The sequence below is a fragment of the Egretta garzetta genome, unplaced genomic scaffold, assembly GCF_000687185.1.
Source record: "Egretta garzetta isolate BGI_Z169 unplaced genomic scaffold, ASM68718v1 scaffold55, whole genome shotgun sequence".
NCBI classification, from domain to species: Eukaryota; Metazoa; Chordata; class Aves; order Pelecaniformes; family Ardeidae; genus Egretta; species Egretta garzetta.
In genome coordinates this window covers 290,614-310,427 of record NW_009259863.1, presented here as the reverse complement: position 1 = coordinate 310,427, position 19,814 = coordinate 290,614, and the positions used below count along the sequence as shown (strand labels likewise).

The window sequence follows — 19,814 nt, the reverse complement described above, 5'->3', positions numbered from 1 at the left end:
GCTCAACAGGATTGGGAGAACTTGACTGTTGTTATCACTGTTAAGGATATTTCCTGGGAAAGGAAAATCTCAGATTCAGTCAAGTCTGATTATGTATTTTGGTTCAGACACTTTTGTCCAAAAAAGCATAAGCATCCCCTGGTTCAGAGACCAGATGCCGAGGATACCCTCACTTGCTTGTCTGTTTTAACTTGGAAGTTCTTGCTTATCGTCTTTATAGATGAATTTGCACACTTATTAATTGCTACTCATATTTCTGTAATGTTAGGGCTTTCTTAAGACCTGTCATCTTTCTTACTACTTTGGGCTTAGACACCATGATGTACTACCCTAAATTAATGTTCTCTGTATTTGTGCTTTACATGTGTAGACTTTGAAGTGAGCTTGGTACAGGTTTCCTTTATACTTATTCTCTCTCCTTTTCCTATCATTCTTTCCCTGTGCCACATGGAAAGGGTAAATATGCTGTGAGGAAGTACTTGTTGAGCTGTGGACAGGTGGAACAACTTGCTTTTGTATTTTTCATTCATGTTTAATGCTGCTTCTTTATTATTTTCATGACATCTTATTAGTTTTCTTATTAGTTTTTCAATGTTTGTAGATGCGATCAGGCAAAACAGTTTATTAAACATTCAAAGAACTTCTGAATTTCAAACTAAGTATTCTGCAAATTTTGTTTTGGCTTTTCTCATGTTCTGATACGAGGTTTTAGGTTCATGTTTCTGTTCCAGCTTTCCCTCCTCCCCCCATCAAATGTCATTATATATTTATTGTTTAAAACATATACATTTTGCTTATTTCTGAGTTTTTAACTGATCTTTAAGGAGTACAAGATACCATGGTAGTAATACTTAATTTTTGCTATAGTATCTTACTGATCGTCTGTACCTAAGTCACTTCAGTGCTAGATGCATGCTTTTTCTTCTATTACATTCAACTGAAGCCACTCACGGAGCAAGAGCATAGGGGAAATTGTGTATACTCAGTTTTCTGAGTATTTTATCCCTTCAATTTTTTCCTTTTAGCATTCACAATCTGGCTGGAAGGGTGGAGTGTTAAGTGTATACTTTAAAGCGTCTATTAATGACTTTTTGGTCACCAAGGAGTGTTCATATAGTTACACAATGAGAACTCTTCTCAGAATAAAGATACTGCTTCTGTTAAGTTATGTCTTTGGTATACAGTAGCTGTATACCAAATTTGTGCTGTTTGTTGGCCAGACACTGCAACAAGTTTCCCAGAGGGTTGTGGAATAATCTGCATTTGTGGAGACTTTCAGAACTCAGCTGGACAGGACTCACAGTAACCTGAAATAATGTTCAAGTTGGCCCTGCTTTGAGCAGAGGATTAGATCCATTGGCATCCAGAGATACCTTCCTTCCTACCTAAATTATTTTGTGAATCTAACTGAATTTATCCTTGGTCCAATTCTACTGAAATCTTACCTCTTCAGTTGACTTCGCTCAAAAACAAAAAAATCAAACAACGCCCTTAGGAATTAATTTGACCTTGTCTGCTTTTCTTGTTTCTCCCAATACAGTTTTCTCTGTCAGTTCAAAGGTAAGAGAGGCTAGAGTGAACTCGTGCCCTTTTTCATAGTTCTGGCCCATACCTTAGTTCTTTTCCTTTTTCCCAAATGGTTTGATGAACAGTTAAGGAAGATAATTTTATATCATGTGCACTCACACACAACCACATTTTTTTGATAAAATTCTGAAAGAAGCACTTAAAATTTTAGAAGCTTAATACTGTCATTCATTTAGATAGCTCCTAAAGTGTCAGGGAGGCTTACAGTAAAAAGCAAGGATTGTGGAAAAAAAAAGAAAAAATGCTTCATATTTACTAGAGTACCTACCATGTCCAGAAACCACTTCCGTTTGTTTTGCAGACTTAAAATACCAATGATGGTTTCCCTTCCTTTAATTTGATGAAGACTTCTGGTCATTTCCCTTCTACAGTTGTCTGCTCTTTGCCCATTAATGTAAATTCCCCTGTGTCTCCCAATATGGAACTTAGCTGGGAAAGTTAATTGATTTTGGAGAGCTAATCAGATGCTCCCCCAGCCAGATATCCTGTCTAGTTTACAGCTGTAAACCTGAGATGCCATCTCCTTAGTGCCTGGGGTGCTGTAAACCATAGGACTGATCCCATGTCCAAATAGTTTACTGTTCTGCAGAGATGCATTCATGTATTACTGATGCCCAATGAAGGTATTTTATTTCTAAATTATAACCATATTCTCTATGCTATAATTAAAATACAGAGTATTATGAAATCTAGGTCCAAGTCCTGCAAAGCCACTTTTGCCTTGCCTTTTGACATTTAAAGATCTATAGCTGTACAACAGAGCATATGGGCCCACTAACAATGTGGGAGTGCAGCCAATTTGGTCCTGGGATAAATCAGGAATCAGCTGTGGGAAATAAGCCAAAGAAGTGCGATTCCCACATAAGGGACTTAAATAGGTGTTAGTCCATAAAGAAGCTCTTTGGAAGGATTCAGAGCAGGCTGCTCTACACAGAAGACGTTTTTCCTGAGATCCTAAGTTAACCGAAGTGCACTGATTTCCAGGAGGGTTGTGGGGTTACTGTCTTGTCAGCTGGTGCTTTCCTCTTTTTTTTTTTTCCCCTTTGTTTTGTTTTTAGTTTTGTTTTGTTTTTTTGTTTTTTTTTAAATAAAGCCTTTATAGCACATTACTGTGTAATTATAATCCCATGTGTAGTTTTTTAGAACAAAACCATTTGCTTCTTCTGTTCTGATCCAGGGAATGCCTTTTGTAATGTGGCTAGTTGGGCAATCCTGACAGAAAAGGAAAGGAATAACCAAAAAAAAAAAAGGAATAACAAAATAAAAAAAAACAATTCATGCAAAAACCAATGCATTCCTTGTTTTTCTTAGACTGCTGAATTCCAACTGTTCTGATAGTCAAGATGTCCAAGTCATTGCCCGTGGAGGTCACTGGATCAAACCCCCTGCTCAAACCAGGACCAGCTTGAAAGTTAGATCAGGTTATTCTGAACCCTGTCCAGCTGTGTTTTGAAAGTCTCCAAGGACGGGGATTATTCCACAAATCCTCTGGGAAACTTGTTCCTATATCCCAAGAAATGGATTGGGAAAAGCAGTATTTTAAAATATGTTTATGTGTGACATTCATTTTGCAGCAGTTCTTTTAAGACTCCTACTTATAGTAATCATAGATTTTTAAAAATTTAGAAAAAAAAAATTCATTAGTGAGATCTTCAGCCATTTATTGTTACAATTAGACTGAATTGTGCTTTTGAGAAGAGGCACTTTGATCGCTGAAGCCCATGAATTTGTATGAGTGTGAGTGTTTGGCTCCCTTGTTTTCACCAGGTATTATTTCTGTTCACTCCTTTTAAGCACTGTTTGTGTGTACAAGAATAACAAGAAATATTTTTTTCCTCCCTCCTACCGTAGGCAAGTATTTCCAAATGGGCTTCCTGAAGAATACTCTCTAGTTGCTACGTTCCGTGTACGGCGAAATACCAAGAAAGAGCGTTGGTATATATGGCAAGTTTTAAATCAGTATGACACACCTGAGGTTAGAGTCATCTTTGATTTACTTTTTTCATTAAGTTTCTTTTTTTCCCATATAATACGGCAAATACAGCTTAGTGGATGTTTCACCACTGAATTTAGCTACAGTTTATATGGAATAGATAGACTGCTCTGAAATAATTGATGATTTATTATAGGAATGACAGAAATTTAACAAAAGGTATTGAATTAAACCTGCAAGCTAGGATAAGAAGGCTATGTGGTTTATAGCTGATAGGTATTTACAAAGTTACATAGAAGAATGCTTCATAACATAATTCTTGCACGACCTATGTAGTCAAAGTACTTTTATTATATATACTTTATATATGTGTTTAATTCTTAAACTCGTAACTTTTAAATGACCATTTCTTTTATTTTATTTTGCTTTCAGATCTCGGTCCTTCTGGATGGTACAAAAAAGGTTGTGGAGTATATGACCAAATCTGCTCAGGGAAATATACTGCACTACACTTTTAAGAGTCGAGAAATTTATCCATTGTTTGATCGGCAGTGGCATAAGCTTGGTATTAGCGTGCAGTTGGGGATCATTTCCCTCTATTTGGATTGTAATTTAATTGAGAGAAAGCAGACTGATGAAAAATTCACCATTGACTTGCAGGGAAGGACTCTGATTGCTTCTCGCGCTGCAGATGATAAGCCTGTAGATGTGAGTAGTATGAAAGGAAAACCAGATAACTTGAAATCATATTTTAGCCACGCTTTTGCTAACAACATTATAAAGAATTATGTAGGTAAAAGGTTCAAAACTGGTTATTAATTTTGAGTGTGTATTCTTAATTTGAAGTCCTTAAGTCTTTTTCTCTAAACAATAGTCAATGCTTTAGCATCTGCTAAGGCAAACCTGTTACCAAATTAACTACAAAATCTCGGTCCTGGTTTCAGGAGTCTGTTTTTCTGTATTTGTTTTGGAGTAAGAGCCACGTAGTCACCACAGATGTATTATTACTGCATTTATGGATAACTTCCAGCATAATATTTCTTTCTTTCAGTTTTTGTGAGATTTATTTATAAGTAGGTATCAGTCATCTGTTACAGCTTGTCTCTCTTTGATAAAGGGGAGACACAAAAAAGATAAGGATTACCTCTGCATCAGGACTCTATCACATTCCTGGGTAATTCAGCTATGCAGAAATAGGGGCACGTTCTTCATAGTCATTGTTCCCTCCTCCTATGGGAGGAATTAGGAAGTGGCTGGAGGTGTGTTTCCTGCAGCCTTTGGTGCAAGAATTACCCAGGGGTAATTACTGGGTTGTATTCTGCCCCAGACATGCTCTCCTCTGTTTCCTCATGCAGAGAGCTCACAGCAAGTAATTTGAAAGCTGCAGGAAATGTCAGTTTGTTTTAAGTATGCTGACATCCAGTTACAGGTTTAAAGCATCTGGCATGGAGTTTATAGTGAACGTCTGAAATCCTGAGCTACATTATATACACTGTACAGTTCTAGATGAAAATAGCACATTGTAACTGCAAGCTAGCATTGTGCGAGGAATCAGTCCTTTGAGGTACCAAACACTTTGGCTTGGACTCAGAGCTCTCATTTCATAGGGCCAGGCTCATGCTTCATTTTATTTTCTAAGACTGAGTTCAACTTTATTTGAAATGTATGTACCACCTCCTCATTTCCAAGTCACACGCAGGAGAAGGAGCAGATTCTTTCTATCTTGTGTTGCTCGCGTGGCACAGGCTGGATAATTCTGAGTGCAGAGGGACCTGGACAGGCTGGAACAATAGGACGAGGCCAGCTGTATGAAGTTCAAAAAGGCCAAGTGCCAGGTCCTGCACTTTGGTCACAATAACCTGCACCTTGAATACTGTGTTCAGTTTTGGGCCCCTCACTACAAGAAAGACGTGTTGCTGGAACATGTCCAGAGGAAAGCAACAAAGCTGGTGAGGGGTCTGGGGCACAAGTCTCCTGAGGAGTGGCTGAGGGAACTGGGGTTGTTTAGTCTGGAGAAGAGGAGGCTGAGAGGAGACCTTATCACCCTCTACAACTACCTGAAAGGAGGTTGTAGTGAGGTGGGTGTTGGTCTCTCCTCCCTGGTAATGGGTGATAAGACAAGGGGAAATAGCCTCAAGTTGTGCCAGGGCAGGTTTTGATTGGACATTAGGAAAAAATTCTTCACCAAAAGTGTTGTCAAGCACTGGAATGGGCTGCCCAGAGAAGTGGTAGAGTCCCCATCCCTGGAGGTATTTAAAAGATGTGTAGACGAGGTGCTTAGGGACATGGTTTAGTGGTGGGATGGCAGGGTTAGGTTAATGGTTGGACTTGGTGATCTTAAAGGTCTTTTCCAACCTAAATGATTCTATGAGTGGAAGTTGTCAGTTGGGATTTCCATGTTTGCAGGAAAACATGGGCATAAAGCTGATGAAGGAAGCAGAGTGGATCCTGTACTAACAGTCACTTTTCTCAATACCATGTGCAAGGGAAATAATAAGAAGATACAAAACAGTTGTAGAGAGAGGTAGACAAGGGCAAGATTAGCTAGTTAAAATTTGATGCTGTTCTTCTCACCAATCCACCCCAAATCTCTGAAACAGAAGCCTTATGTCCAGAATTTGTGATTGAGAGAGCTTATCAAACCTTTACTCTAGTTCACTACTGGAGAAAATTACGTTCCTAAAAAGAAGGTTTGCGAAGGACGTATAGAGGGCTAAAATGCCTATGTAGCATAGCTAGAGCAGTACAGAGGGGTGTAACTTACATAAAGATAAATTAAATCTAAAATATGATTTATAGCAAAATAATAGACTGTATAAATTGTTCCTTAAGAGAGGAGCTATATAATTGTTTTGGATTTGTCTCTTTTTCCGTCATTTCGGAAAATCGCAGTGTTGCAGAGATAAAGTTTATTATGCCAAGATAAGAAAAAGCATGCCATTAACACATGATTTTTTACATCTTAACAGATTGAACTTCAACGCATAACAGTTTATTGTGATCCAAAACTTGCAACAGAAGATACGTGTTGTGAAATATCTGCAGACCTGGTAAGTTATTTGTTAAAATGCAAATGGTAATACAAAAGAAATTGCTTCATTGTTTCTTACTAAAGAGTTGTAAAGAAAATTCAATAGAAGTGTTAGATTAATTACCTCCTAAAAGTGAATCCTGTATCTGGAGTCATGGTACATTTTTTCTTGCTGCCTAACTAAATGGCACAGTGGAACTTCAGTAAAAGGCACTAGGTGCTGCTAGTGCTTTTTAAATGCATTTCTTAACATTGATTAATATCTAATTAGCAACTGAGGAAGTCTCAGAGAGTAGGAAACAAATCACTGCAATGACCTGAGGATGGCTTCAAATAACAAAGGCCATTTCAATAACAATTGTATCTAGTGAAGCTTTACAGATGATAAATAAGGCCCATGAAAGAGTCTTCCTGACAGTGGAAAGGAAGAAAAATAGGAAAATGTTGAGGATGTTTCTCTTATTTCAATATGCTAACATGGAAGAATAGGTGTTTCAAAATTGGCAAATACTTTCTTCTGTATAACACGTGGTGAGTTGTATATATTGTTTAACATAAGGGAAAACATTGATTTATTTTAGAGGGTTCGCTTTTCCCTTTCATTTTGATAGACTGAATCTGTAAAATGGAAGATACTAGAACTATAGAAATGCTTGAATTTGTGGATGTGATTGTTTTGCTGCATCAAGCCCATTTGGAGGGAAAGAAAACAAATTCAGAAAGAAAACATGTTAAAATATTGGTCTGCTAGTTATGAATAGTCTGTGAGGGCAGGCTGCTTTGAGATAGCAGGCAGTACCATCACCACCCAGTCTACAGTCAGCAGAAAAACACAGAGTGTGCAGAAGGACTAATTAATTTCATCTACAAAGAGGTGGGAGAAAATGGTACCTGAAATGGAGGGATAAAGCTGCCCAAGAACAGAGGAGCAAAAGACTTTTTAGGAACTAACAACTGATATAGGTGATCAGAAGCATGGAAGAGGCTGGATCTAATTTATCAAGGGAAATTCCAATTCTAAATAATATTTCATTGTTCAAATAAGTTTCAAAATGTATTCCTGATAATAGTGCAGGTTTTCTCTTGAATGTATAAGCTCATGGATAAGTGAAATGAATGGGTTTTTTTTCTGTGGGTTCCGCTTTGTGCATGGAACTGCAATTTATTTAGCAGTTATGACAGAGTAGCAGAAAAAGTAAAACCAAAACAAACCCTAACTGTATGTGAACACAAAAAGATCAAGGATAGGCTTTATTAATAGCATCCTAAACACTCATTCTGCTATATAGCTAAAAGCACCATCAGTTTCATTGGTATGAATTATGCTGAAGATAGAAAAAAATGGTGGACTACTTGTTAATGACCTTCATATCGAAACCAGCATTACATTTTCTGATTTATTTTTTCATTACTTCCTTACCAATTATAAGGGCTACATTTTCAGTAATTTAAGGGAAGGAATTTATTCCTGGATACAAATTTCTATGCTGAGTTGTAAATCCTGTGGGAATTTCTTTAACAGAAGGCTCACGGGAGACTTCATTACAATGTAATGAGAGCTTCTGAAATTTATCAGGTTCTGTTGACTTGTACTGTAGTGTATCTTTGAGTTGGCTCAGCTCTCAAGAGTTACAGGCAGGTGAATATTGGCTTTTTGTTTGTTTCCGAACTGTACATGCCCAAAGTATTTAATTACCAAAAAAAGACAGAATTTTCCCTCACTTTCACTCTGACATTTTGCATTTTGGGGTGGGGGCTGGAGGATGGGATGAGACTGAGAAGTACCCTCTTTTTTTATTCTCCCATGGGCATCTTCTGCTTTGCTACTTCTAATTTTTGGAGACTTTATTCCTCTGTTTGGGCTCTTTAGGAGGAAGAACTGGCACAGTCAGATCAGTTTTAACTGGCATTGATTTTAGTGCAGAAGGATCACAGTGTCTAGACTTCATTTTACTACAGCTTTTTCCTCTGTTTGGAAATTATGGCTTCTATGTAATATCATATGTACAGGAGTATTAAAACAGAAAGTAACTTAAAAATAGCATTTGAATGGTATTTATCTGTTAATCAAAGTGGACCAGAAATCAGAAAATCTTCTTTTTTTTTTTTTTTAGTGCCCACATGAGGAGAGGTTATTTGCTACGACTTCATCACCACTTACTGTTCATGCCAGCAAGATATACACGCTTCCAGGAATGCAGCAAGAATCTAGAGAGAGATGCCACTGCTTTCCAAATAAAGTATGAGTTTTTCCTATTGCTTTTTAGTGCGTTAGCTGTTTAATCCTGCTAGGTATTAAAAAAAAAAGTTGATTTTTTTTTTTTTTTGTAGTTATGAAAAACATGGTACTGGTTTGTAGTGTTGTAATGTACTTACATTGTATTTCCCCCTTAAGAAACGGTACATTTTAGATTTAGTTAACTTAGAGTTGAAGAGATCTGTAAGGTTTCGTTGTCTGAATACATGCCAAAAAAAAATCCATGGTAAAAATGAGAACTGTATTTAGGCATTGTATTTAGTGTAAATGCTTATACTTGAGAAGAAAGTATTTTCTACATAATGCTTTTTAAAAAATTCTTGTCCTAGATGTTGCACTATATTTATTCTGAGTCCTTTGCTTTGTTAGGCTTTTGTGATAAAGACTAGGAAGCCAAACCAAATACATCTTTTGATTCTGCTGCTTTCCTGATTTTTGATTTCTTTTAAAATCAGGGAGAAGCAGGATTGCCAGGAGTAGCTGGTTTGCCAGGCCAGAAAGGACATAAAGGTGAAAAGGTAAAATATCAATTGAATTTTCTCTTTCAAATCTTTGTCTTTGGCTTATCTTTCTTAAATAGAAACTTCGTGGATTTTGTTTTTCCTTAAAGGAATCTCCCTGTACACAGGTTAAATCCGTTACCAGTCAGTCTCTGGTTCTGTGCTTGGGCTTCCTGCCAGACAGCCTACAGCTGTCTCACTTTGGGGTCCCTCATCAGCTTCATGGAACACAGTTCACCTGCCTGGGAAGCACATGTTTACCTAACCCTGTCAGCATGTCCCATTGTCTGTTCCCCTTATCCAAAAAAAAAAGAGAAGTCATGTATGTTGTCTGTGACAAGGATTTTCCCGTATAGAGTGTGTACGTCACTGCTGATGGACAGAATCCTATGCGGTGGGTTCATCCTTGCAGTCATCAGCAGGAGGGTATGAATTCAATCCTTTGACCTCAGCACTGTATATTCTTTGACGTCACTCTTACCTGTAACTTTCTTAATTGTGAAGAGAGAGGGACCTGACATTGGCAAGCCCCTAGGACAGGCCCAGCCAGTGCGCCTTTTCTTGGGCCTATTCTGTATTTTTGTTCTGTAGTGCTTACTGTAATATTCCTGTGTTATTTAGCCTGGGGGTTTCCTAGTAATAAAAGTCAGCATATCAGATGTTTTCCCTTCACACTCCATTCCCTAAATTTGGTTGGAGGATGCTGGATTAGGACATGTCTGGGAATGTGTTTTTCTTGTGCTAATAGAGGGGGCAACTTGAATAAACTACTGCAAATCAGCCAGAAAGACAGTGGATAGGAATTCTGAGTTCAGGGAACGCAGGGTGAGAGGAAGATACCTGGAACGTCCTAATCCAGAGGTTAGGTTGGAGGTGTTCTAAACCAGCATCCTCCCTCACTGCACACTGATAATATACATGATCTGAAATATTTTGTGAGGACAGCCAGCACTGTTCTTAGGACTGCAATACCTGGCTGAAATGGGCCCAGTTCTGTGAGGGCTTATCTACACAGTCAATTGAAATTAAGTAAATACTTTGATAGTGTCTTCCCCCCCAGTTCCTCCCCTCTAATATATATTTCAGTTTTGATACTGTATCTTCTTCCTATGTGAAGAAAAAAGAAAAAGCTTAAGCACGTTAGTTTCTGTAGCCCAGGTGAACCTAGAGGGATTGCTGTCAGTTTCCAAATTTAATAATGAATTTTTCCTGATCCCAGGTATATAGAACAATTGTCAGTGTTAGCGCTAGCCTATGTTACCAACATAGTGGGGTTCCTAGCATTTATTTGGGAAACTGCTCTTCAGCTCCTGACATGATCCGTTTAGACTGTTACTGCTACTAAGATGAGAAAGGAGACTTAGAAGTCTAGTTTTTTTACCATGCCATCTCACAACCAACTAGCAATATTTACCATGCTAAGCATAGTACCTCTAAATAAAGCATGTGGGTCTGTTCTCCTCTTTGCTTTACAAAGAAACCCTCACTGCATAGATTCAAAAGCCACCCAACAGTCAATGAACTCTTTTGACTTCTGTGCATCACTGATAGCAAATTGCATGAGGCCATGTCTGACACGGTAATTACAAAGTATAATATTTTTGGTTTAGATGTAAAACTGAAAATTGTTAAGCTTGAGATTCATGAAAAATAAATCTTTCAAGATTTATACAAATAGGTATTTTTTTGGTAGTGGCCTCTACTACCTATAAGTCCAAATTTGATGTGTTTATGACCAGCCACTGTGATACTTCACTGAATATTATGTGCATACAGCAGCTTAGCCTAATGATAGTAAATTGACATTTGTGAATGTCAATTCACAAAATTCGATGAATCAGCAGGTTAGAGTCAGAAGTGCTTAATTTGAACCTTCCTTATAACTGACCAGTACTTGCTACTTCCTAGCTTTGGAGTTGGGGGTTTATTTGGTTTAGTTTGGGGGTGGGTGGAAGGCACATCACTGCTGTGATTAAAAAGATAGTCTCACTGTTGACCTTGGGAGCAAATGAATACTGCCTTGAATAGTGCCTACCATGACAGAGTTGAATGCCACATTCTCTGACGCTTTAGGAACCATTTTTTTCTTCGCCTCTGCATTTATGCAAGTTTTCAGTAACGCTTGCTCTCAGTGATGGCCTTGTTACATCAATAATTAGAGGTGGAGAGGCAGCAAGACCCCAGACCATTCCAGACATGCAGGATACATGATTTATTGCCAGATTATGTAAAGGAGAGTGGTTGGATATTTTGTAATACGTTCTACATGAAATAGGCAGCTTCTTTATGACTTTGCTGCCCAGTCACAGAAAAAACAGGATTTCTGTAAGTTGTATGAATGCTTTTCAGCCTGTTCCCCACATTGCTTGCACTCAGCTCTTCATTTTATTGTTTTCTTCTGCTTCTAAGTCATCTTATTATTAGCATCCAATGACCTATATCTAAATGTCCTTGCCACGACAGCATCCAAGTGAAAACAAGTTACTGTTAATTTTTTAGCTCCTTTCCTAGGAAATTTCTGTATCTGTTGATATTAACTCTTGTTCAGCACAATATTCCTTATCCTTTTATTTTTAATTCTCTCATTCCAGTTTCCCATCTACTGTAATTAATTGTATGACTGCATTTACATGTCTTTTTTTGGTATGGGATTGGCAAGAAAGTGTCTACATACACAAATTGGTGTTAGGCTATATTCAAGCCCCCCAAAATTGCCCTTCTCTTCAGCCTAACATAGCTGTTTGCTAAGATCATACTCTGTTTTGCCTGTTCAGGAACACCTAACCTATCACACATAGAAAGCATGATACCTGATAAACCATTTTTAGGTATTTTGAATTTAATTATTAGCCTGTTTCCACTTCATTCCTATAAACTTGGCAGTACTCTTGGTAGTCCTGTACTCTTGGCTCATTTTGGTACCTCTGAACAGGTCTGAGCCAAAGTCCAAAGTGTATTGTGGCCCAAATGACTCAAGTACCATATTTTCACTGGAACAAGCATGCATACAAATATTGATGCATCTCTGGCAAGCGGTCCATCTGAATGTACAGAAGCATCACTGATCAGAATTATTCCATTTGTGTGAATGACCTTCCTATTTGTGTGCCTGGCCTTCCATTATGGCTTTGTGAGGACATTATGAGGACAGTTCTTCACTCAACAATAGTAGTATTCTCTCTGGTGCGTTGGGGGTGAAGAAGCTGCTCAGTTTCAAGACTGTCTCCCTTCTTGAATAACCAGACTGTTCAGTTTGGTACCATACACCACTTACTGTGTAGCAAAAACTGCCTCAAGGGCAGTAGTCCCTGTCCCTTTTGTTTCCTGTGCAAGCTTGATCCAGGGATGTTTGCTCTGCAGGATTTTATTTGCTGGGAGATCAGCTTCTGCAGCTATCTGCAGGAAGGGATGACCTGTTCTTTAATGTCTGAATAATTAAGACTCAAAAAGTCACCAGGACCAACTTTTTTTGCTGCTTACTGAGCTCTGCCCTTGAAAGATACTTTTGGGACTGCCTGGTAGCTTTTTTCCATTGGATGTAAACTGAGAGGCAGCAGCAGTCAAATGTACAGTTTAGGTTATCCCTGAATAATATACCATGTTACTCTTGTGGTAGCTTGATTCTTACTTAGCACAGTGTATTTCACGAGTTTCAAGTGGTCACAAGTCAGGTAGAAGTCTCCTGTGACTTTACCGCATTTTGATATCTGTTCTGTAGAGCTAGGTTTCTTCTGTTGAGCTGAGTAAGAAATTTACTGATTTCTGTTTTGGAAGCAATTTCTACTACTTCAGCATGGTATACAGCTACTCAGACTCTTACAGGTATATTTGTTGTAAGCAAATATCTTTTGATCACTATGTGAAGTTCCTGTTTTGTCCTCAATATGTAGAAATTCTTCAGAAAGATAGAAAATGGATCACAGTAACTGGAATGATTACATATATAGTGAATATGCAAACTAATTTTCTTTATCAAAGAGGCTAAAAAAAGTAATTGTATGTTCTTTATGTTTATTTCTTTTAAGCAAAATTAGTGCCCATGAAAGACTTTTTTAATTGAAATCCAAAGAGTATTAAATATTTTGATATAATGTTAAACCATTCCAAGCTGTGTTAATAGGTCATTGGTTAATGCTTTAAGGACAGCAGGGAGCAAAAAGCCAGAGGCAGAGGCCTTTCAAACATTAAAGTGCCTGTAGATGCACACCATGGAGAAATATGTTGCTATTCAAGTGAGCTTCATTAATTTAAATTTTAGTTAAGGAAAAAGACATTTAAAAGGCTATTTTAGGATTGGTAGAGATAGGTTTATGCAATGTATTGTTGCGCTAGGAAAATATTTGTAATAGAATGATAAGAAAAAAAGAACTGGTGGAGAACAAATGAGGTGTCTGACTGCACTTTCTGCCTGTTTTCCTTCCCTCCCCCTCTGTTGTTTCTCTTATAACCCAGGTCCACCTCATTCCAGCTAAGGCATATCTATTGTGTTATGCAGCCTTGAGAATCATTCCTGTCTGGTCCAGTTTTTTTTGTTGCAGAGGTTATCGATAAGGACCTAGAAGCTGGAATGCATGCAAAAGAAGAATTTTGGGCAAAACATGGCTGGCTGTCAGTGATTGTTGACAAAGTCAGGAATTGCCAGTGTACTTGGTAGACTAAAATCTTATAATGGGCAGAAGGGAACACTCCATGCCTATGGAGCGAAGAATTTATTGGTAATCCAACTTAATGCTTTAACCATTTCATAGTCCAAGATATCAAATTAATAAGGAAAAACATGATTAGTAATGCAGTTCAATTTGTTTTCCTTTAAAAAGTCTTAAATATATACCTCTTTTCTATGTTACCATATTCACCATTCCAGTATTCATCTCAGTCCTGAGGATGGCAATTTAAGTCCTCCTCAAGAGGGAATGGAGAGGGTGGCAGTGAGTCCTCAGCACTCTGAGGTGCTCAGGGGATTGGGGGGTGTCACCCCTTCCCAGCAGGGCCAACACAGAGCTGAAGCTGGAGCAGGGGAGGCAGCAGTCACTGGCACCAGCGCAGGGGTTAAACCAGTGACACCCAGCTTAGGCCATGGCGAGGCTGAGCCTCGGCGCTGCCGGGTCAGGGCACAGGTAAGAGCTTCTACTGGGAGTAACAGAGATTATACTTCCCAAGCCATATGTTTCCCACTTTTCCCCCAGTGCCAGTGAAACCCTGGAGTTATGGCCACCTTTGGGATGAGTTTTCTTTCTCACCGTTGGCAAATTCCCCAAATTTCAATTTATTGTATTCATCAACTAAAAGTTCCTAATGAGATACTTCTATCATCATTTTACAGTCATAAGAACTGTTTCCCTGTCTGTACATCTAAGTTTTAAATTTTAGCTTACATAATTTCTTACAGGGACTGCCTCTGACATTAATCATACAGATGACGGATCTAGTATAAAGGATGAGTCCTTTACATTACCTCTTTTACCTTCCACATTATCACTTTTGCAAACCCTCCAGTACACCGACTGCTGGAAACAACTCTCTTCGAGTGTGCTGGTATTTCTTTCTTGATAATAATACACATTTTCTTACCTGGACGTTTCTGATGCTATTGACACACATAACTATGCAGAGATGAAAACCAGGAAAGCTAATTTACTTAATCAAATCTTACAAAACCAAAACTGATTTTGTTTAAGGACTGTTTTGACAACTGATGTAGGTTACTAATTTTGTCTGAATGAATATGTCCTCATTGTAGACAGGAGCAATGTTGTAATGCAGCACGTCAGCAGTGTGTGCTCTAGGCCACATTAATGTCATTCTTTCTGTTTATTAAGTGCATTTGCTTTTATCTTAGTATTAAAATTGTCACCTGTACCTGGTTACTACAGAACCCTGCTGAGAATATTTTCCTCCTCTCAAAAGGTTTGTTTTCTAGATTAAATAGTAAGGTGTCAAGTTAATCCCACTCCATGTCACAATGTAAATATATTTTGAATAGATTTGCAATTTGAGAGACAAAAGAATGTGTTTAAATAAAATACTTCCTTAAAAGAATGTTTTTTCATTTTATTTGAGAAAGGACTGTAATTTGTTAGCTTGAAAAATTATCACTTTGTCATTCTTTTTATCACAGCATTTGGCATTAGGCTATCTTTGCTGTACGTGATTCTTCAATAGTAATGTGTGGTACAGGAATCAAGGTGCTGTGTGTGGTGTCTGCTACTAGCATATCAGTTCTGGTTCTACAACAGGTGCATTGAATAAAGGCTGCATGGCGCAAAGAGGTAAAGGTCAAGTGCTTTTGAAACTCTCTAAATCATTAATGTAAAAAAATAATCGTAAGTGTAATACTGCAGGTGGTCTCAGATGTGCAAAATTGTTTCCACTTCAGATAGAAGGTTGATTTATATCATTGGAGAGGAGCATGTTTGCTGTCTGCAATTTCTTTTTAAGAATTTAGTTTGGCTTGGCTTTACAGAAAGTTGACGGAAGCTTTTTTTTTTTTTTTTTCATTTCCACCCTGTCTGCTTATGAGTTTACCAAAATAAACATTGTCAAAAATATAGAAGCCATCCTATTTGTTTGCAAGAGCTCACCTTCTGAAAAATGTGCTATGGCTTAAATATTTTGTTCAATAAGTATCTTGTGCTCAGTTGAAAAGGATTTTCACTGTTACCCTTAGTGGACAATCCTAACAGTAGACTTAAAGTTTGAATGATGTTCCACTGAGTGTACCTCCTAACCTTTAAATGCCATCATCGTACTGTTAGTGTTCATCAGCTTATGAAATTGTTCTTCTGACAGCACGTATTTCTGCTGGCTTTGGTAGTTCGAAGCAAATGTGATTCTTTATTCCCATTGTTATGATTTTATTTACATAAACTTAAAAAGCTCAATTGCAGTGTGTGTCGGGAGTTAGAATACTCTTGTTAAGGCATAAATGAGATTTATTTAGGGCCTGTAGGTGTAGGCCTGATGGTCAGGAACCCTGGTTTTTCTCATCTCGCTTCTATACTTGTGGCATCTACTGTGTAAGAAAGAGAAAAGGATGCTTTTTAACTTTTGTGAAGGACTTTGAGATCTGCAGAAGCAAAGGAAAGTGCCATTAAGCAAAAAAACCCGCAACAACCAAAACACAAAAAAAAGTTTAAGAATGCATTTGCTCTATTTTTCTTTATTCTGTCATGCTGCCTGTGTGACTACTGTTACAGGTTGTACAACCTATAGTATCTGATGTTTAAACTTACTGAATAAAAGCATGAAAAACTAGAACCTTTCAGACTGTGGTTATTAAAATCACAATTACAAGATAGAAGCATAACTTTATGATGTAATTTGCAGTGGAAAATAATTGTTTTCAAGGTGGGGAGTCTGTCTGCAGTTAATGGAACAGAAGTGTAAACATGCCTTGGTTAATTGGCTAGTAAGTCATATATACTAAAGGCTTCCTGGCGTGTAGCAGGCTGTGTAATTTTAGACTATACAGTATATAAAAATACCCTGCTGAATGTAACAAAGTGGTTCTGGTCTATTAAAATGCTGGCAAGTGGCATAAGGAACAGAGCGTGCATAGATAAGAGAGTCATTCTGTGGGCGATTAGATAAGGTAACCAGGAGGCAGTCCTGCTTCTTTCTCTCTCGAAGTGCCACTGGGTTCATGCTATTCACACACACAGGGTTTTGGTCTGCTTTTAAGATAGAGCTTACTAAGGACTGTTCCAATATTTGAATAAAAAGGACATAGGGGATGGCTCATACGCTCCTCCAGAACATTGTTGCTTCTGAGCAGTGGTTTAAACTTACGGCTGGAATAGTACTCTGCACCCGGGAGTCACTCATTTTGATTTATTTGCGTAGTTCACAAATTATAAACAAAGGATTTTTGAGCCAGGCTGCACACATGCAGTTATTTTATGATGGCTTCTGTGAATAGTTGTTAAGAAATTAAAATGGGGGGCAAGGAAAGTAGATAAATTTTATGATAGGTGAGAGGCAAATTATGGTGACAGTCACTAGGACACATCATTGTTTAAGAAAAAGGTAACGGGGAAACCTGACCTGTAGCACTTTGGGGTTTTGGGGTTATTTTTTCTTTTTTTTTTTTTTTTCTTGAGTATAGAGACAAAAATATTGAATTCTCAGAACTTAACTGAGACTGCCTTCTGGTGCCCTGGATCGGATCCGTAGATTCCCTGGGTAGCGCATAAGGACACTTAAGCACCTTGGAGTACAGTGTGCCGATTCAGCATCTGCTGTGTGACAGCCTAGAGGGAATGCTGAGGAAAAGCATATATTGTAAATCCTTCCTTTACCGGGGAGTAAATGTTTTATAATGGCCATTTTGGGATACAGCAAATACTGTTGTTATGTACTTCGTGTCAATCTTACTGCTCCTTTCTTAACTTCAGAAAGGTTAATAACTTCATTTCACAGCAGAGTTGTTATGTTTGCACAGAAAAGATAAAGGTACTGCAGTATTCTGTCTATGAAGCTCTTTCAAATTTTTGGGTTTGGCAGGAGTTTTCTGTGGTTTGTTTTGGGTTTTTTGGTTGTTTGTTGGGTTGGAGTTTTTTTTAAAGCTTTACAGCAGTGTTTGTATTCTGATACTGAGTTCTGGGATACCTAGCTACATTAATTAAAATCACTTTAAACCTGATGGAGACACTTAGGTGGTAATTTAAGAAATGGTTTTTCGCTTTATTTGGGGACAGCCTCATGTCAAATACAGGAGCGGTCATTCAGCTAGGAACCTGGTCTCCTTGCTCTCAGGAAAGACACCAAGCTGCTGGGATGCCATTCACTTGTGCAGTTCCTGATGTTCCTCATGTGAACTTTGGAACAACTTTAGATCCCATGGCTACCAGTGTGTTGGCAGGCATCAGCAGTCCCGGCAAGTGGGGTGCAGGCTGGGAGCACTTGTGGGCTGCGGAGGGCACAGAACATGTACATTCTGTGACCTAGACAAAGCCTTTCTGCTTTGCTGTTAAGCGTCCCCTGTCCTATATGTAACAGAAGAAAAAGAAGTCACTGCAGCACTGTGTGTGTATCATCTCTGGAAAGATCATGAGAAGCTGGTATTTGTTACTGCAGGGTGGGTTTACTGACTAAACTGATGAACTTTGCCTAGTACCAAGAAGTTTCTGCATATTCTGATTATCAGAATTACGAGTTTCCAGGATCCTGCTATTTAAAAAGTTACACACTTTGTAAGTTTAGAGGCCTTGGGCACTATCATTCCTCAGCAGGGGCTTTTGGGTTTGCAGATTTAGATTTGGGCTCCAAACCTAGGTTTACACTTATTTTAGGAACAATTATTTGTGTAAATGTAGCTTCTCTTCGTTGTGCAAGCCTTTCTCTCGAAGAACAATTTGATAGTTAATTCTTTTCAAACCAGTGATGTTTTCTTAATAAAGAACTGGATTACAACAAAAAAGGCTGCGGCATTTTCTGTTTGCTAGAGAATGTTCTCTTCTTGGTACAAGTGGACAAACCTAATGTTTTGTTTTTAAATAAAGACTATAATATGGTTTCAATGCGTTCATTATATTCCTCTAGCAGCCACTCGATTTTTATTTTAAACTTTGTAACCCTTACACTTGACATTATGAAGCAAAATTTCTGTGTTTGATGCTTTCTTCAATCATTTTTAAGACTCATGGTCCAATTTGCAGCCACTGGGATCTTCTATTCCTGATCAGTCAGTCATTTGTCTCTTAAAACTAAAATTTTCTTATAGATTGCTTATGGTTTGATTTCTCTGAGGGGGTAAAAGAGCTGGAGAGAGGAACTGAGTTTAAACAGTGTCTTATAAAAAATATTGCGGTCATGTGACTTTTAGACGAAACAAATCTGTATTGCATGTTGAGCTTTCTCAGTGTCGAACACACTCAACCCAGTGAAAATGGACCCACTTGGCTTCACTCTGCTGTTGCAGTTAGTTTCATCATCATTAGTTAAAATCATCAGACCTGCTTTTTATGGAAATGTGCATGTGCAAGTATATGTCAGATGAGGGTCTTAATTGACATAGGTGTTTTAAAATGTATCCTCCTCTGCAGTGGTTACATTACTAAGCATTAGCAGCACAGAAGATGCTTCTCTGTTGAATCAGATATGACCTGAGTAGTTGTTGTTAGCCTCAAAAGTCTTTAGAACTTCTAACTGAATAATTTGTTTTGTAGGGTGAAAAGGGCACAAAAGGACAGGATGGTGTTGCTGGTCTTCCTGGTGAAAAGGTATGTTTGTGTATATTCATATGTAATTTGACCCACGGGAAGCGTTCATTATGTCAGTGGCTTATCTGTAATTATGTACAGAAATGGGAGGATAGAAGACTTCTGTTAGAAAATGAACTCTTATCTGCATTGCCATGTTTCTGTACCATGCTGAAAAAGCCATTCAGACCAGTAGTATTCTCTGTAGATGTGCTTGTTTGTTCGTTTGGTTTGGGGATTTTTTTCCTAGAAGGGGGGGCTATACAGACCAAAGGAAGCCACTTGTTCGACTGTGCAGTTTGTGGTC

The 19,814-nt window shown here is 38.2% G+C and overlaps 1 protein-coding gene across 1 annotated transcript in view; it reads left to right on the top strand.

Annotated features, from left to right (window-relative positions):
* Positions 1 to 19,814, top strand: part of COL19A1 (collagen type XIX alpha 1 chain) — a 203,997-nt gene that overhangs the window by 27,020 nt on the left and 157,163 nt on the right. Inside the window, exons 4-9 of the mRNA XM_035895611.1 lie at positions 3,439 to 3,562; positions 3,953 to 4,228; positions 6,490 to 6,570; positions 8,666 to 8,791; positions 9,264 to 9,326; positions 19,475 to 19,528. Coding sequence (XP_035751504.1) covers positions 3,439 to 3,562; positions 3,953 to 4,228; positions 6,490 to 6,570; positions 8,666 to 8,791; positions 9,264 to 9,326; positions 19,475 to 19,528 — 724 coding nt within the window. The remainder of the gene's footprint in view (positions 1 to 3,438; positions 3,563 to 3,952; positions 4,229 to 6,489; positions 6,571 to 8,665; positions 8,792 to 9,263; positions 9,327 to 19,474; positions 19,529 to 19,814) is intronic.